The sequence below is a fragment of the Magnolia sinica genome, chromosome 2 (assembly GCF_029962835.1).
Source record: "Magnolia sinica isolate HGM2019 chromosome 2, MsV1, whole genome shotgun sequence".
Taxonomy (NCBI): Eukaryota; Viridiplantae; Streptophyta; class Magnoliopsida; order Magnoliales; family Magnoliaceae; genus Magnolia; species Magnolia sinica.
The window spans coordinates 85,177,157-85,196,128 of NC_080574.1; the positions used below are offsets into that span (position 1 = coordinate 85,177,157).

Consider the following 18,972-nt stretch of genomic DNA (forward strand, 5'->3'; position numbering starts at 1 on the left):
TGGGAGAGAAAATCTGGCGCATGAGAGAGAAACATCCGACGCCGCATGGGAGAGAGAAATCTTTTATCGGAAATGACATGCAATGAAGGCTATCCCATTAATTTATTATATATTTATGTTATAATTATCGGGTTCGGGTCGAGCAACTCGAGACTTCAACCCGAGCCCGACCAAAATTCCATCGGGTTGGTGTTTCTATAGCCCAAGCCCGAGTCCGAACCCGCCATATCCTGCCTGAGCCCGACCCATCGTCGGGCCGGTCCCGGGTCGGTCGGGTTGAACCCGCCCGACTTTCAGCCCTACCTTCAATATGGGTCATTCATCATGCGGACCCACCTTTGATGTCCACCATCCATCATGTGGGTCCCACTTTTCCTGTGTACTGTCCATCATGTGGGGCACACTTGATGTGGATAGTCCATGCGGGGCCACATTTTGATGTGGGCCATCCAGATGTGGGACCCACCTTTGATGTTCGCCATCGATCATGTGGGTCCTACCTTTGCTATGGACCATCCATCATGTGGGGCCCAATCTTTAATATGGGTTGTTCATCATGTGGGCCCACCTTTGATGTGTGGTTCCACCTTCAATGTCCACCATCCATCATGTGGGTCCCACCTTTGATGTGGGTCGTCCATCATGTGGGCCACACTTTGATGTATCGTCCATCATGTGGGGCTCACCTCGATGTGGACCATTCATCTTGTGGAGCCCCACCTTCAATATGGGTTATTCATCACATGGGCCTACCTTAAAGAGATTGTAAAGAGAAGAGAAGAAGGCAAGATGAGAATTATTTAAAAAGTTTAAAGGACAAATTGTCAAAAAATTAACCAAAAATGTCTACCCACTGAAGCCAAATAAGCTCTTAAAGAAAAAGTGAACTCCCCATCACTTATTTTTTAAGAGCTCATTTGCTAGTTTCTAAAAAAATAAGCTCCAAAATTATGACTTCACCAAACAATCTATTTCTAAAAAATATTTCTAAAATAAGAGCTTATTTTTTTTAGAATAAGCAAATAAGCTCTTATTAGTAGAGAGGCCAGACGGCCTCTTAGTAGAAGTTATCTGGACTCCTAAAATATTACATGGGTTTGTAAATCTAGATTTCGGTTCACTTTTCATCTCCATAACAAATAAAAAAAGAGTACCTCACAAGCACAAACATGGGCCGACCTAGTACAATTGAAGAGCACCACCCTTGAACACTTCACACGATATACACGTCACCCTAGATAGAAGAATCTATACACACGTCCACTTCTTCCACAAAGAAATATAGTCATGAACACGACATCCAACACAGGCAAATAGCTCACACATGATGAACAACCGAACCATTACAAAAGGCTCGACACACAAAAGAAACAAAAAAAGAAATCTTAGCTTTCTTAAGAAAATTTCAGTACAGGCAAGATGAGGGACATCAAGGCAAAGAAAAGAAGAAATTTGGAGATTTGGAGAAAAAGAAGGATTTAGAAATAATGAAGCTTTGATATCATGTAAAATAGTGGAAAGAGAAATGGAATAGAGACGAAGAAAGAGAGAAAAGATAGGAGAATGGGTTAAAGTTAGGGTTCACACCCCCTCCCCCTCTTATATTATGAATTTTTTTTGTAAACTATAGAAATCCCATTAATAACAAAAGCAAAAAATCTCTTTATGTCCTAGGCCAAAATAACCCATCTAAAGACTTGTTTGTTAACTCTGAAAAATATTACTTAATGCGGAATTGAGAAAATGCTCAGTGTTCAGTATTGTTTGTTAACGCCTAATTCGGAAAGCACCATGTGATTTTTCATTGATTTTTTTTTTTAGCGACAGGGGTCTAGCTTAATGGTGAATACGGAATACGCTCCATGAATTCTTCTATTAAAAAAATTCTCCTTCCAAAATTACCCTCCTCAAGTTGCTACGGAGTTTTTTTTTCCCTTCTGGATAGTTTGCGTAATACGTAACCAAACTTTTAACATGTAGAACTTCTTTACGTCCCACCGTGATTTATGTGTTAGATCCACACTGTCCATCAACTTTTTTAGATCATTCTAGAGCATGAGCCCAAAAATGTGGCACATAAAAAGCTCAAGTGGACCACACTATAGAAACCAATGGAAATTGAATAACTATTATTGAAACCTTCCTAGGACCCAATTCAATGTTTATTTCCCATATAACTTGTTCATACGGTCACATAGACCTGGATAAAGAAGGGAAAACACAAATATCAGCTTGATCAGGGCCTTCTGTGGCCCTGAGAAATTTTCAAAGTTAAGCACCCAATTTCCACTATTTCTTGAAGTTTAGCCCACTTGAGCCTTATATCTATCTCTTTTTTTGTCTTATGCCCCCAAATGATATGGAAAAGTGGATAAAACATATACATCACGGTAGAACCCACAGAGCCACCCTTCTCCAGCCCCGGAGGTGGCATTGGTGGATCCCATGCGGATGGACGCGGATTTCCTGCTAAACCCTTTCTCGGGAAGTTCTTGCACTGAGATGCAAGGTGGGGTCCACCGTGATGTTTATTAGAAATCCAAACCATCCATCCATTTTTCGAGCTCATTTTAGGACATGCGACAAAAAATGAGGAGGATCCGAAACTCAAGTGGGCCATACGAGATGAAATAGTGGGGAAAGGAATGCCTACCATTGAAATCTTCCTAGGCTCCACCTTGATGTTTAAATGCCATCCAAGCCGTTTATAAGGCCAGTTTCACTGAGATGAAGTGAAAACACTAAAAACTTAGACCGATACAAAACTTTTGTGGCCATATAAATGTTTCAACGACAGTCACTAAATCCCCACTGTTTCCTCTCGTGTGGCCCATTTGAGTTTTGGATCCACCTTATTTTTGGTCGCATGTCCTAAATGAGCTCTAAAAACGGACGGATGGGTTGGATTTCTCACAAACATCGTAGTGGGCCCCACCTAAAATCCTTGCACAGGAACTTCTTAGGAAATGATTTCGTAGGAAATCCGCGTGCCATGCGGATTGCCCACTGACACTGCCAGCAGTGAGGAAGCTAGTGGACAATGGTCTTTCTGCTCCATCATAATATATATGTTTTATCCACACCGTTCATCTATTTTTCCCGATCATTTTAATGCATTGGCCTAAAAATGAGACAAATCCAAATCTCAAGTGGACCACACCATAAGAAAACAGTGGTGATTGAACGCACACCATTAAAAACTTCCTAGGCCCACTGTAATGGTAAAAGGGAAAGCACAAATATTAGGTTCATCCAGAACTTTTTTTGGTCCCTACAAAGCTTTTAATAGTGGGCATTCAATCACCACTATTTCCTATTGTCTAGTCCACATGAAATTTGCATCTTCCTCATTTTTTGGATCATTCCCTAAAATGATCTGAAAAAAAAATGGATGGACGGTGTGGATAAAACATATACATTATGGTGGGGCCACACAACACTGAGCCACCTCACTGTGGCAGTGTCAGTAGGCAATCCCCATCTAGATCCACCACGTTACTACCAACGGCACAGTGACAGGAGGCAATCCACATCTGGATCCACCCTACTAAAGACGGACAGTCATGTCAGGGGCTCTATGGGGCCCATTGTGATCTATATATTTTATTCGCATCATTCATATATTTTGAAAGATCATTTTAAGGCATGATCCGAAAAATGAAACAGATCTAAGGCTCATGTGAATCACACCACATGAAGCAGTGGGGATTTAAAGCCTACTGTTGAAAATTTCTGGGGGCCAAAAAAGTTTTGGATCAAGTTGATATTTATTTATTTTTCCTTCATACAGCTTTATGTGAACTTATAAACAGGTTAGATGGAAAATAAACATCATGATGGGTCATATGAAGTTTTCAATGGTAGGAGTTAAATCCCCACTGCTTCATGTGGTGTGGTCCACTTGAGCCTTTAATCTATCTCCTTTTTAGGCTAGTTGTAAAAAATGATCTGTCAAAATAGATGGATGGAGTGGATTAAAGATTTAGATCATGGTGGGCCCTATGAAGACCCTGATATGACCGTCTATCTCTAGGTAGGTCCTAGGAGGATGCAAATTTACTACGAAGGCCTTTTAAATGAAGTTCCGGTGGTGGGATGCAAGGTGGGGCCCACTATGATGTTTGTGAGAAATCCATCCCGTCCATCTGTTTTGCAAACTCATTTTAGGACATTCCACAAAAAAATGAGGTGGATCCAAAACTCAAGTGGGACACACGAGGAAAAATTGGGGAAAGAAATTCTTGCCATTGAAACCTTTCTGGGCTTGACCTTGATGTTTATAGGCCATCCAAACTGTTTACAAGGTAATTCCCATTGGGATGAAGTGAAAACATTAAAAAACTTAACCTGATACAAAACTTTTGTGGCCAAATGAATATTTCAATGGTGGTGACTGAATTCCAACTGTTTCCTCTCGTGTGGCCCACTTGAGTTTTTGATCCACCTAATTTTTGGTGGAAAGTCCTAAAATGATCTCACAAAACGGATGGACGGGGTGGATTTCCCACAAACATCATGGTGGACCTGGATGAAGAAGGGAAAACACAAATATAATGATGAAAATGTTCTTTTGGAGATAATATCGAATCAAAGAATGATATGCCTAAAGTTGAAGGAGTATTTGGAGACTTTGAACAAACTATTATGTCCAATATGTGAGACGCAATTGCCGCCACACTTATACATGCAAATCATATATTTGTTTTTGCTTTGTTTTTTATGTATAATGATATTTTAATTTTCTATTAAGTACTTTAGTTTATTTGAATTAAATGGATGTTAACTTAATGATTTTAGTTTCGTTTAATAAAAATTAAATTCTTCATAATGTAAAACATATCCAAACAGGAGATAGGGGCAAATGTGTCAAATTAACAAAATTCAGACATTTTAGACGTTTGTTAACAGACAGGTTGTTTCAAATTCAGTACTTAATTTTCAGACTTCAGCAACAGTTACCAAACGAGTTTTTTGACTTCAGATTTAGACTTCATATACAGATTTCAGATTTGGGCTTCAAATTTTGGATTTAGGCTTTAGACTTCAGATTTAACAAACGGGGCCAAAGTGTGCGTATGTAGGCCCATATCACATCATTAATGGATTTCATTAAAATACAACAGGTTCATAAAGACTAGAGAGAAAATCAAATCTTTAATCAAAACCCTAATCAGATCTCTAATGAAATCTGGTATAAAAATTCAAATAAAGAAAAAAAAAATACCACAGGCTGGAGTTTCCTTATACCAATATTTGTCACTAAAGTTAAAAACTCCAAAATTTTCATTTTAGATAACTAAAGAATATCCTGCGATCGGTCCTTTTAGTCATCACTGTGGACATAGTTTTGCAGTTCAATATGATAGTTAGCATTATGATCTCTGAGCTTTTGAATGGGAAAAAAGTTTGTTTTTAATTGAATTGTCCTCTATTCAAGTATATTTTTATTACAATTTCTCAAGTTATGGGGTTTCTTGCAGATTGATGGAGTTAAGGGTGCTAGAGATGGACATCTAATTCCTGAGAAAGGTTTGAATCATATCATGCAACTTCTAAGTTTCAGTGTTGCTAATCTCCTCATCCTCATGCCATTTGAACTCTATTAACGGGAACATAACAATAATATTCATTGCTTATTCTTCAGAAGCAATTTCAGAGAAGCTCCAAGAACTTGAACCCCTGCAAGTTCTGGTCTCATCTCCACCATCTGTCAAGGCAGAAGTGCACAAGTGTGGACCACTTAGTGGCGAGTATTTTGATGAGTCACGAAGGAAGGAAAGGAATGATCGAGTTATGCGAGATTTTGCCAAGGCTTTATGGAATGTTTTAAAGGAATATAAGAAAAAACTTGAGGTAATGATCTTACAAGTGTGGCATTTGGTGTTAAACGTATCAGTTGCATTACTCCAGGAAGCTGCTGTCTCTGACTCTGGTCTCTAAGATACAAGTATGGGTATGCCACGTTTAAATCATGAGTGCTTTTATACTTGGTTATAAATCACTGCATACAGATATAGCATGGATCTGGCACCCATTTTGAAGCATCCAATTATATTAGGATGTCAAGAGGCAGAAGTTCTGATTACCTTTATGTCTACATTGGATATTCCATCACAACTCTTATTTATTGCTTGGTTTAGTTCTCGCACTTGCTTTGTTGATTTTGAGTAATTCCAGAATCGTTGAAATTTCTATTAGTCGATTATGGCCATATTTCTTTTATAATTCAGACCAAGTCCATATGAAGTCTGTTCAAGTTTAAAAAATATTGCATGTTATCCCATTTACAGCTTTTGATGCACAACAGGTATCAGAGAATGAAGTCCAAAGTCTAAAAGAAAGCCTTACAAAGGAAAAGATTCGAGCCCTGGAGCTGGAAGAAGAGTTGAAGGATTTGAAGTCCTCTTGTTCATTTGATATCCGACTTTCATCGGAGGCACCTTCTGGTCGTAAACTGGATGCTGCCTCTGCTATTTGTGCAACTGGGTCACTGCATTCAGCAGGAGAATGGCCCACAAATGATCATGGTTTTCTTGAAGAGAACCTCACACCAAAGGTGGGCATTAATGTTTCTTGAGATGGTATAGAAGTGACACTTTGTGATAAACACAAAAATATTTTTCTAGTTTCTCGTATTTATTGCTGGTCATAGGCCAGCCATTTAAAGTGAAAAAGACTAATAAATAATAAATCTTCCTTTATTTTTAGGTAAATGATACAAGTTTATTTGCTGCCGACACTGCTTGTCTAAATCTGAAGGGTTCTGAGAGTAACAACAATGTGGAGATAGATTGCGGCTCTTCAGGGGAGAATCCGAGGATACCTTTAATGGTTGATATATACTGCGGGCTGGATTTTACTATTCTCAAAACATTTTCTTGCATACTTGTAGGAATAATCTGTTATTTTGTGGACTGAGAGCCTGTATTTTTGTCAGATGGAAACTTCTGATACAGCAGTTATTGATTCAAGTTTCTCTACGAAAAAAGAATTCAAAAGGCAAAGCTATCAGGTTAGATCTATAAGGTACCACATTTGAGTTAGAAAGAAAAAAGAGGAACTGAATTCTGTAATTTTGATATTTTTTACTTTCTTTCTTTAGTTTGTTTTGAAATGAGTTAATTAACAACTTTAACATATCTATGGATCAGAAAGTTGACAGCTTTCCTGGAATTGTACGTAATGCTGGAGATTTGATAGGACCAGAACATTCGGAAGTTGATTATGTCTCATCTATTACAGAAGTGACAGGTTTAATTTCTAGAAAAAACTTCCTTTTTGTACAGTTCTGTTGTCTCTGCTTGATCTTGACGATGAGGGATTTTTCTAACTGGAAATTGCTGGTCTAGTTGATCATTTTGAACTAAAGATGGATTGCTTGACAGAAACAGGTTTCTGTACTTCAGGGCCATTGGCCAGCTCTTCTCAGTCTCTTGTTCTGGTAGAAGAGAGCAGCTGTGGATTGACATCGACGATGGAGCAAAACACATTAATCAGTGGAGACGAAAATGTGAGATTCTTAGTTCTAGTTTCAAATCTTTACTGGAATGTGTTTATCTTTCTAGTTACTTATTTGCTTTCAAATCTTTATGCATTGCTTTGGGGTAGAGGATTTATCGCCTTCTCCGGTCTTGATGCATCACGACATGAATGCTTGTCCTTATGTTCCCAACCCATATATGGCCTGGGACTCAGATGTGGTTTGACGGGCGTCACTGTGGATGATGAATCCCCAAAAACCTCCAGACTGGGAGATCTTCACAATCAATAACCTGTCTTTTTTAGACCGTTGCTGTGATTTCTTAACTGTCTATTGGTAGTCCACAAATTGAAAGGTTGCCAATCTGGAAGTTTTGTGCATTTCCATCCATGATTGGGCCCATCAGATCAACAGTTTGGATTGCCAAACTGTGGATGTTACTCATTCAGACTGGCATGAATGCTGTTGATTTCCTGATGTAATTGGACCTAATAATTTCTCTTTGGAATGATGCCATAAAGCATTTGATATATGTGATGAAGTTGATTTTTTATTTTATGATTATTTTATGAAGCTTCTATATGTTTGATCTTGAAACAAAAACATGAAAACAGGATATGATTCTGTTGGATTTAGAACTTCATGCATCAAAACAGCCTTTATCTTGTTAACAAGCATAGAATAAGGAAAATGGGAAAAAAGAAAGAAAATGACAATTCGTAAGTGACTATATGTGTGATGTTCGTTTGATAGGCTTCTTCTCTAAACCTTAACATGGATCTGTTGTGAAATAATCTGAACTCTGGTGATCATACAAACAGGGCAACTAGTGATTAGTTTGCAATAAATTATCAATTTGTTTTAGTCAGGAGGTTATGGTTCTAGTTTCAATTATCTTTTGCCAATAATAAATGCTCAGCCGCCCATTTGAAATGGGAAAGACTTAGAACTTATCTTTTCCTTTTCTTTTTCTTTCATTAAAGGTAAGAGCAGCATATTTGTTTGGTGTGGATGCTTGTTATCCAAACCCAAAGGCTTCTGAATGCCACATTAATGTGAAGGTACCTGACACCTCTGTAGGGCAGAATTGGAAGTTTTCTTTGCAGGTAGGTATCTTTTGACAGCTGGTATTTACCATTGCCATCAATTTTCCTTGCATACTATAAGGAAGGGCCTATATTTTCCCCAGATGGAAAGTTATGATGCAGTGGTTCTTGATTCAAGATTGTCTATAGAGGACTTCAGAACACAGAGCAATGAGGTAAATCCAGTAATAATGGATTACACTTGTAGTAAACTAAGAAAAAAGGAAAGTTAACCAAACTCTATTGGCGTTGTTCATCTACAATTCCTCATTAGACTACATCTTTAATTAGTTCACAGTGAAACTACCTAACTATCAGTCTGTGACTCAGAATCTTGACAGCTTTACTGCAAACAGCTATGATGCTGAAAATTCGGAAGGAGTAGAGTATTTGGAGGCCAATGACATCTCATCTGTTACAGATCAGATAGGTTTGATTCCAAGGATTGCTTCTTTTGTTTCTGTTTGATCATGGTCCAACATTGATGGTCTATCCAATAATTTCAACTAAAGGTGGATTCCTTAACAGAAACAGGTTGTACTCTATTTCCATTGGCCACCTGTTCTCAGCCCCATGCTCTTGTTGGAGACAGCAGCTGTACATTGACTTCATCAATGGAGCAGAACACATTAACCAAGGAACAGAAAAATGTTAGATCATTAACTATACTACCAAATTATTATTATTTTTTTCTTTCAAGTTATTCATTGCTTTCAAATCTGCAATTTATGTTTTGTGTAACATTCTGTAGCATTTGAAGTAAGAAACTGATTGATTATATATGTTTCTATAACCTGCATCCTTGGATCTCCAGACAGAAACCCAAAACAGGATGCTGCATCTAGAAATGATGCAAGAAAACAGCTGTCAATATGCTTACTCCTAGCAAGCAGGTTTTAATAAATTGGGAAAAGCATACTACTCCCAGATGAGAATATTTGTAATGATTGTTGCAAAAAGCTTTGCATTTTAATCTAACTTCTCTTCAATTGTGCATATTCAACTGTAATCCATTGTTCTTTTATAAATTTGTGTGAAATCTGAATCTTCAATTCTAGCCTACCCTGAAACTATTCAAACAGCTTGAATGGTCAGGTCAATGGGGGCAACCAATCATTGTTTTGATTTTTAAGTTTTTGTAACCTTTATCTAAATTCACATTCATTTCTTGCAAAAATAATTCAAATGTAAAAGAAGCTGCATGTCTTGATCAAGTAAAATCCTTGACGAATTTTAGAACCCATCAACCAATAATTGGTAAGATATTTATATAATTATATTCTTGTCCATGTTTGCAGTGAAGCATTTAAGAAAAAATGATAAAGAAAAGTGTTTGCAGTGAATTATTCTCACTTTTGAAAACATATCAATAGCATAGTCAGAATGTTAGTTTAGATTCATATTCCGGCTCTTAAGCTCAGCAACTAGAGCATGGACTGGATCAAGCATCAATGCTCTGGCCAGAAAATATAACTCAGAAAGCACAAAGGATGCTTGAAACAGTCAAACGACGTAACAAAAACTTGAGGAAGTTTGTGGTCATGAGGCATTTGGATATGTACCGTATGCATGCAATCCTTAGAAGTGTGGCCCATAAATTTTATATTCAGAATGCTGATATGATGCTCCACTGTGGATGGTGGACAACCGGAAAACTACATAGACTAAAGATTTTACTTCTGAACCATTGATTTTTTTTTTTTTTGTACCGTGAATTTCTAGGCCACCTGCTGAAGGGTAGGTTTTTCTAATTTTGTATTTTTTTTTTTTGTTCCTGATTGGCGAGGCCCATCAAGTGTTCTGACTGGGCACCATGTATACTGATTGGGAGCATCGAAATGTTATACAGATCCTTCCTAATCAAGGTCTTATAACTGTTGAAACTTGATCCCTGTCAGAGGAAAGCCCTCTCTTTATATATTAAGTGAATGACAAAATTATATAAACTACTTTTAGGGCCTGTTTGGATTCATGAAAAGCATGAGAAAGGAAATAGTGTTTATTGGGAAACTTTATTTCCAGAATATTGTGGGAAAGGAAATATCGTTTTCCTAGTTTTTTTTTTTTTTTTTCAATAAGATTTTCATAGAAATTTAGAATCTATTTTCTAGTTTGTTATTTGGCAAAACAAAAAATTTTCGTGAAAAAAATCTTAAATAGTCACTAGCATGTGTTAGATTAACAAATGTGGCACATGTGGGATGCTTAGAGATGAACAATGGCACATGTGGCAAACACAACATATGTGGGCACTTTAAGCTAAATTGTGGCACACGTGGTACATGTGAGGTGCTTGAAGTTGTACAATTGCACATATGGCACAAGACACATATTGGTACATTTGACATGTGGGCGCTAAAGCTAGATGATGGCACTTGTGCACATTGGTACCATTGGCACATGCCATATTTGGAGAATTGAAGATGGACAATGGCATGTGCCATATTTGGAGGATTGAAGATGGACAATGGCACGTATGACACATTGGTGCATGTGGGGCACAAGTAAGATGAATGGTGGTACATGTGGCACAATAGCCCATGTGGGGTGCAAGAGAAGATGGATGGATGGTGGCACATGTGGCACATTAGCACATTGGGGGCTCTTTACACATGTGGGGCACAATATAAGATGGATGGTGGCACATGTTGCATAGAGGCACGTGTGGGGCATGACTGAAGATGAACAATGTCTCATTTGGCGCATGTGAGGCGATTGAACATGGATAGGGGCATGACTGAAGATGGACAATGTCTCATTTGGCACAAGTGTATTCACTGGAGATCCTAACTTAGAGTCAACTTTTTAGTCACAAGATTTCACATGCAATATTCACCATAGCACAGTACTCAGCCTTTGCATTGGATCACACAACAAATGTTTGCTTCTTGGTTTTCTACGTATCAAGTTTTCTTTTGAGGAAAGGGTATAATATCCCTTTGTATAACGATGATCATCAAGAGAACCTTCCTAGTTTGCATCTGAATAACTTTCAACATTCAGATTATTATAACAACTAAATAGGATGCCATGACCTGGAGAAGACTTGATGTAGTGAAGAATGCGATGAACAACTTCAAGATGGCTGGAGCAAGAGCATGCATGAATTGACTCAAAGTCTTTCCCATCATCAACATGAAGCTTTTTAGCTAATCAAGTGTTTTGATGGCAAGATTAGTAGTAGGAGTCAAAAGATTAAGAGCATATTTTGGCTAAGATAAACAATACCCTTGTTCGAACAAGAGACTTCAATGCCCATAAATATTTTAACAGACCCCAATCTTTGTTAAAAAACTTGCTCAGATAGATCCTCAATTCAGAAATCCCACTTGCATTATCAACTATAATAATAATATTATCTGCATACACATTGACAATGATAGTCTTGGACATGTTGCTTAACAAACATTGAGTGGTTTGGCTAAGTACGAGTAAATCTAAAACCTATCAAGGCCCAACTAAATTTCTCAAATAAGACATGAGGGGCCTGCTTCAAACCGTATATCGCCTTTTTAAGACAAGCCTTATTTTCTTTCCCCTTCTGAGCAAAACTAGGAAGATGAAGCATATAAATTTCCTTATTCAAATCACCATTCAAGAAGGCGTTCTTAACAATAAACCGATGCAAATGACCAATTAAGATTAGCAGTAATAACATGAATTGAGTTCATCTTCGCAACATGAGCAAACGTCTTATTGTAATTCTCACCATATGCCTGTGTAAAAGCCTTTAACAACCAGGTGAGCTTTTTATTTTGTTATACGACCATCAAGGTAGTATTTTAGGGCATATACCCAGTGACAATCCACTTGAGTCTTCCCAACAAGTAGTCATCTCCCATGTATGATTCTTCTTTAGAGCAACCATCTCCTCCTTCATGGCCTGACGCCATAGAGGAGAAGAGCCTCCTTATAATTTTTTGGTATAGTAGAAGAAGAACACTCAAGGATAGAAACAAAGAACTAGTGTTTAGGAGGCAAGGAATGATAGGAGACAATTTTGAATGGGATGATCAGTACATTGTCTTTTAGCTTTCTTGATAGCAATAGGAAGATTCAGGGATAGTTCTAAGTATGGATCTGAATAAATGGGCAAACAAGTAGGAATACGATTAATACTTGAGTTCAAAGGAGCCTGCTTTGTGGTGGACTGTGGGAAGACATGTCCGGACATTCCTTCTTTCATAAACCTTCAAATTTGGTTTAGTTGACTGAGAATCAGAACCTATGCTATCTACACCATTATTAGATTGAGCACATGCCCCTGGAATAGATGAAATAGAAAGAATTGGATCAGGGTCAAGAGCAGGTATAGGAAGAACCATACCCTATTGTTTTTCACTATCTTTAGAAAAATGTGGAATGCTTTCAAGAAACTTGACATCCATAGAAACATGATGTTTATTTATTTATTTATTTATTTTTAATTTTAATTGATCGGATCAAGGGTAATTATTATAAACATAACAAACACACCCAAAGACTTACAATGGAATTTTAGAAATAAAGTAGAATGTTGAGAAATTTTGAAAAGATGGTCGACCCCCAAGAATTGTAGTAGGTAAATGATTAATTAAATAATAGGCAGTAAGAACAACATTCGACCAAAAAACTTAAGAAGAGGCATATATATGAGAATAACATGAATAATTTCTAAGAGATATTTGTTCTTTCTTTCAATAATTCCATTTTGTTGCAGAGTATGTATACAAGTCGTTTTAGAGTTTATATCATGCTCATGAAGATAAGACAACATTGAGTGAGAAAGGTATTCCTTTGCATTGTCAGTACAAAGGTTTCCTATATTTGTATTAATCTGATTTTTAACATACGCAAGAAACACTTTGAAAATTGAACCAACCTCATCTATGCTTTTCATTAAATAAATCGATGTCATACAAGAAGCATCGTCAATAGAGGAGACCAAGTATTTAAATTCAGTAGAATTAATTGGAATTGGTCCCCACACATTAGAATGAATTAATGAAAAAAAATATATATTTATCTTTCTTTCCACAGGGGAATAAATTGACATATGATGTTTAGTTAAAACACAGGCTTCACATTGAGAATTCTTGATATCCCCAGACTCAACCGACTGATGACAAAGACTATAAAACTGAATTAGAAGGATGACTAGAATGGCAATGCCAAAGATAAAGCTCTTTTTTAATATATATATATATATATATATATATATATATATTATGACATTCATTTAAATTGACTTCAAGTATTCAAATGAAGAATTATAGTCCATCTTTCTCAATTTCACCACCACGTAGCTCCTTCATCTTTACATCCTGAAAGATAATGATCAGAAAAAAATGTTGTTACAATTTAGATCCTTTGTAATTTGACAAACAAATAATAAACTGGAAGCAATATTTGGAACCAATAAGACAGGACAGAGAACGATGGTGAAGCAGAAATATAATCTCCTTTACTCTAATAGGTGTCAAGGTACCATCTGCCAACTTCACACGGCGTAAATAAGACTCTGAAGTAAATGAAGAAAAAGAGAGATGTGCCTGTTATATGTTCCATAGCCCCCAAATCAATTTTCCAATGGTTGAACGCATAGGTAGTGTGAAGAGCAAATAATGTATTACCTTTTTTTATCCAAAGATGTAGATGGAGAGGCATTATTCTGTGTGGCATCCCTTATAGGCAAAATACTCAAGAACCAAAAGGAATACTGCAATAAATTTCAAATAAGGAATACTCAAAATCAACAAATCATTAAGAAACCAAAAAAAGGGAGGGGTGTTCTTACAGCTGAATTATTAAAGAAAGCAAATATAGAAAAATCTAGGGTTACCACAAAGGAGATTCTTGTAAATTTAGAATAAATCCAAAAAACTGTCCAAACCATAATGATCAACAAACCCTTATTGCTGCAATCCTGTTTCAGTAAATGTAGAAGAAAAGCAATCCCAAAAATCTGAAGAATATGAATGTCCAGCAAATTGAAATCAGTCAAACATGTTTTTGATCCAACCAAAGGGAGCAAATCAGTCTAGAATTTCCAACAGAACCATATTGTTGTTTACGATAAAACGTAGCAGCCTTGAATCTTCAAAGACTTGATCAGTCAGAATTTCCAGCAAAAACTTCCAAAAGCTTCCACAAGATCTCTAGACACCATAGCCACAGGACCACCCGTCACAAATCACATACAATCATGTGATTAAAAGATTAATACCTCTCAAACCAAGAGAGATTATATGAAAAGAAGAGAAGAGGAGATTAAAAGAGGAGGAAGAGATCAAGAGATAAGAAACCCTAGGGACCTTCTTGCTTTGATGCCATGTTAGAGGAAAGAAAGAACTTGGGAAGAAAAGAAGCTTAGAGAGGCTTTGATGTTCGACCCTCTTTCTTTATATATTAAATGAATGAGAAAACTACATAAACTACCCTTAGAGGAAAGGGTAAAAAAGGAACAAAAATTGAAGAGAACTAATAAAAGGGAAATAAGAGGCCCACGACCCAAGTCAGGCCCAAGTAAAGGGAATGGCCCATGGCCCTTAGGGATATGACCCAATTATGTCAACAATGCCTGCTATGAATACTTAACCTACATCAACTTAACTGGGGAGAAGTCCAGGAATGGGATTTTACATGAAGAAAAAGGGATATCTTGGTCCTATTTATTTTTTTTAGACATCAATAGCAAAAACTTTCTAAAGGCTTGATGATGATGATCAATAACTAAATATGGGTAGCTAAACCTACTATATGATATTTTTAATCACATGTCTTAGCTTTTTATGCCCTAACCTCCTAGACACAAATAACTAGTTCATCTAGGGAGAAATAATTGTATTGCATGAAGAAATTATTTCGAGCCTCTTCAATTTCTATTAAAGAAAAAAAAAATGATGAACACACCCTCTATATATATATATATATATATATATATATATATATATATATCTTTTTTGCTTTAATACATTGGAGAGACAAAATAAAAATAAAAAATACCACCAGTTTTGAGGTCCAAAATGCATAAATGCATCATATTATATCATAATTAGGCCCTACCTCAACTAGTTAGGGTTGGCTAATGCATCATATTGTATCGGAACAAGGAAAAAGTATGCTAGAAAACAAGATCATTAATTAAAAAAAAAAAAAAAACCTTCATACTGGTATTTGCTAAATCAAATCCGAAGATTTGGAATCAAATTGTAGAAATTCACCAAATGGTGAAGAAGACCCCTAACTTACCATGCATACATATGCATACCCAAAATCTTGAGTCCTTAATAACAGTGTAGGAACATGAGTAATCACAGGTGTAGATCTAGTGCTTGTATTTATGTTGCGTCTCTATGAAATAAGGTGCATGTTAAAGCCTCTAGCGTGGGGTTAGCTAGACTTAAGGTGTTCCGTATCCATTACGATATGGCCGTAAAGGCCGATATGTATAGGCAATGTTCGAAGTATCGGTATCGCTATAAGTTTCGCTGGCTGGGAATACCGAAACAATATCGATATCGCCGATAATATCGCTGATAAATGGAAATGCGGGAAAACATGGGGAAAATAGTAGAATTTTCAGTGAAACTTCAGGAGATGCTTAAAATACACATATTTATATATTTAGGGATTAAAAAATTGCAAAAACAATGTATACACAATATTATAGTCTAACCATCCAGTCATCCATCCAACATCCATCTATATTGCAAAATATCGATAACTCACGATATTTTGCCAAGAAATCATCAACAACTAGAAAGGAAACGAAAGATTGTGGTCTAGATATCGTGCATGTTGCGATAACGATAATATGGAGATGTTATCAATATTAGCAACGACAAATTGAAAACTGTATAAAACAATGTGCTCATAAAAAAAAATAAATTAAAATAGATATTTATTTATTTATTATTATTAATAAACAAACTTTCTGTGATATCTCTACATTGGTGATATTATTGAAATATCGCCGAGACACTTGTGATACAAGCGTCACCTAGAATTTACATAGTCAAAAATATTGGCGATACATTGGCAATACAAGCGACGCCTGGAATTTACATAATTGAAAATATTGGTGATATCAAGTGGATTGTCTAGGTGTCCCATTATAACTAGGAGCATTATAACATAGTGCTCTTAGTTTTGGAAGTATGTGCCCTTGAAATTCAACTTGGTTCTATTTTGGGGGGGGGGGGGGGTTTGGATATTGCTGCAGAGCAATGATACTGGATCATTTCTTCTTTGCAAGGGGGGGGAGGTGGGTTTGGATATTGCTGCAGAGCAATCATACTGGATCATTTCTTCTTTGCAAGTGTATCTTTAACTTATAATCTTCACTGCTTATGCTAACTAACCAGTTAACATGCTTGTATTTTTCTATAGCAGGCGGCGGACTCATGCATCTCACCTGATGAAGATGTAGCATGCAACGAAAGAAATGCCAGGGAGGTTCCACAAAGTGAGATGGAACACCACTCTTGCAAACCTCTGAATGCAGAAAAACCTAGAAGGTTAGACCTTGCATATCATAGTAGCAGCTGCATTTTGTCAGTTATATCTACTCTTAGCAAAATCTGTTTCAGCCAGTTCATTCAACGCTACCATTGGGGCCAAGCCATGATGCAGGAATCATGCTGATCGGATGATTCATTGTCCTAAGTTCCTAACCCTAGGAAGGAGGCCAATTTGTTACAACCGTTTGTTTTTACCAGCCGTAGATCGCATTGCTAGACTCATCAAACCAAAGTGCTCCTTTGGAATCATAAGCAATTCAAAGTGGGGTCTAGGGATTGATGATTGGATCTATTTTGTTTATCTGCTCAATCTTGACTGTCCATTTTACACACTATTGATCAAATGCTTAGGATCATACAGTTGGTGTATTTTTGCACCACGGCTTGTCACTTTTTGTATGAAAGAATGGACAATTCAGATTGGTGATTATCATCATCGTAAACCTTCCTAACTACTTGAGGTCAGCTACACAAATCCTGTTCTGCCTTCCCACTCTATCAAGGGCCACAACACACTACCATGAGATTCAAATGTCATATTGTCAGGATTCATGATGAAAGTTGTGGCAAAGTTATGTCATATAGGTTGATTAAAATAAACAAGTTGTTCGTTCATCTTAATCTGTTTATTAATAACCAGGAGACTGCTGCCGGCATCATCAATTCTAGTAAAGGAAGTTGGTGGCTTTCACATGGAGGATGAAAATCCAAAGGTGAGGCCTCTCCTTAATTTTTATAAACAACCTTGTTGCCCTTTGCTTATTATTCGTTGCCTTTTTTCTTGTGCATTTCCTTTTCCCTGTGAACACCAATATGTTGTTTTAAATGACGAAGAATGCTGATTTAGCCCTGGGGGGTGGGATATGGGAGTCATATATCAGTAAGTATGAACTGATATTTTTCAAAAGAAGTTAGTTTACCCCACAGTTGACAGTAAGCACTCATTTTGTCTTGAGATAAGAGGGGGAAATGTACTTTTAGTATTTTTTGTTTTGGCTTTAAGTGGGAGTCTAACAAAGTCCTTCCATGTATGGAATCAATGTATCTGGTCTTCAATCCTTCTGAAAATTTACATCATGGTTGATGGACAGAGAAGAGGCGAAAAGAAACCAAGCATGGAGGAAAGAGAAAAGACACAAGGTAGTGTTTCTCTGATCCGGTTGTTGAGGAGCAATCTCTATCTGTGATTGCCAGAACCGAAGTGTATGTATAATTCTATTAGCCCGGAGAGCGGTTTTCTTGTTTTGCTGCCTCAATCTTTTCAACTGGAAGAGTTGCACTTGTTTACAGATGTTCTATGTCATCTGCAGAAAGTTTCAGTAAACATTTTGAAATATTACTGACATCTGTGTGTGAGTGCATTGGCTTGGAGCTGTGTGCTTGCATGTGGCTGTGTGCATGTGCATGGGCAGGTGCAGTCATACAAGCATGCAGATGTATTCGATACCTTATGTGGATGTGTTTTTGGATGCACATGTATGAACCATCACTCTTTTCACATGTGCTGTGTTCAATATGTTATGCCATTACTCAGTATGATAGTGTGATTTCAGTAGTATGAATTACTTATGCCGAACCTTGAAGATTGAAACATAAGTGATGGGCTGAACCTAAATGGAGCCTGTTTTTGTGCAATAAAAATAATAATAGCACAAGGTTTTCCCTGTTGGAAGTAGAAGACCTCCCACATGCAGTAGACACAAGAGACAACCATATGTGCAAAGTAGTCTATTATGTTAGATAGATATTTAATATGTGCAATAAATTAAATTCCTAGCATACAATCTATTCATTCATCCATATAAAAATAAACGAATCAATCACAAGCATAAATAGAATTGCATACACATTAACAATCGTAAACACAACGATATATAATAGTTCGGCTAAATCCCTACTGAACGCC

The 18,972-nt window shown here is 36.9% G+C and overlaps 1 protein-coding gene across 10 annotated transcripts in view; it reads left to right on the forward strand.

Annotated features, from left to right (window-relative positions):
• Positions 1 to 18,566, forward strand: part of LOC131237236 (kinesin-like protein KIN-6) — a 105,551-nt gene extending 86,985 nt beyond the window's left edge. The window contains exons 11-24 of one of the 10 annotated variants that reach the window (XM_058234920.1): positions 5,481 to 5,529; positions 5,645 to 5,853; positions 6,308 to 6,556; positions 6,709 to 6,831; positions 6,938 to 7,012; positions 7,152 to 7,251; positions 7,386 to 7,510; positions 8,464 to 8,586; positions 8,670 to 8,741; positions 8,896 to 8,995; positions 9,100 to 9,215; positions 16,936 to 17,063; positions 17,707 to 17,779; positions 18,158 to 18,566. In XM_058234920.1, the coding sequence (XP_058090903.1) occupies positions 5,481 to 5,529; positions 5,645 to 5,853; positions 6,308 to 6,556; positions 6,709 to 6,831; positions 6,938 to 7,012; positions 7,152 to 7,251; positions 7,386 to 7,510; positions 8,464 to 8,586; positions 8,670 to 8,741; positions 8,896 to 8,995; positions 9,100 to 9,215; positions 16,936 to 17,063; positions 17,707 to 17,779; positions 18,158 to 18,253 (1,638 nt within the window). In that variant the 3' untranslated portion in view covers positions 18,254 to 18,566. Of the gene's footprint in view, positions 1 to 5,480; positions 5,530 to 5,644; positions 5,854 to 6,307; positions 6,557 to 6,708; positions 6,832 to 6,937; positions 7,013 to 7,151; positions 7,252 to 7,385; positions 7,511 to 8,463; positions 8,587 to 8,669; positions 8,742 to 8,895; positions 8,996 to 9,093; positions 9,216 to 9,379; positions 9,506 to 13,264; positions 13,334 to 16,935; positions 17,065 to 17,706; positions 17,780 to 18,157 lie in introns of those variants that run through there. The other 9 variants (XM_058234921.1, XM_058234919.1, XM_058234922.1 and 6 more) reach the window with 9 other exon arrangements.
• The last annotated feature ends 406 nt before the right edge of the window (positions 18,567 to 18,972 follow it).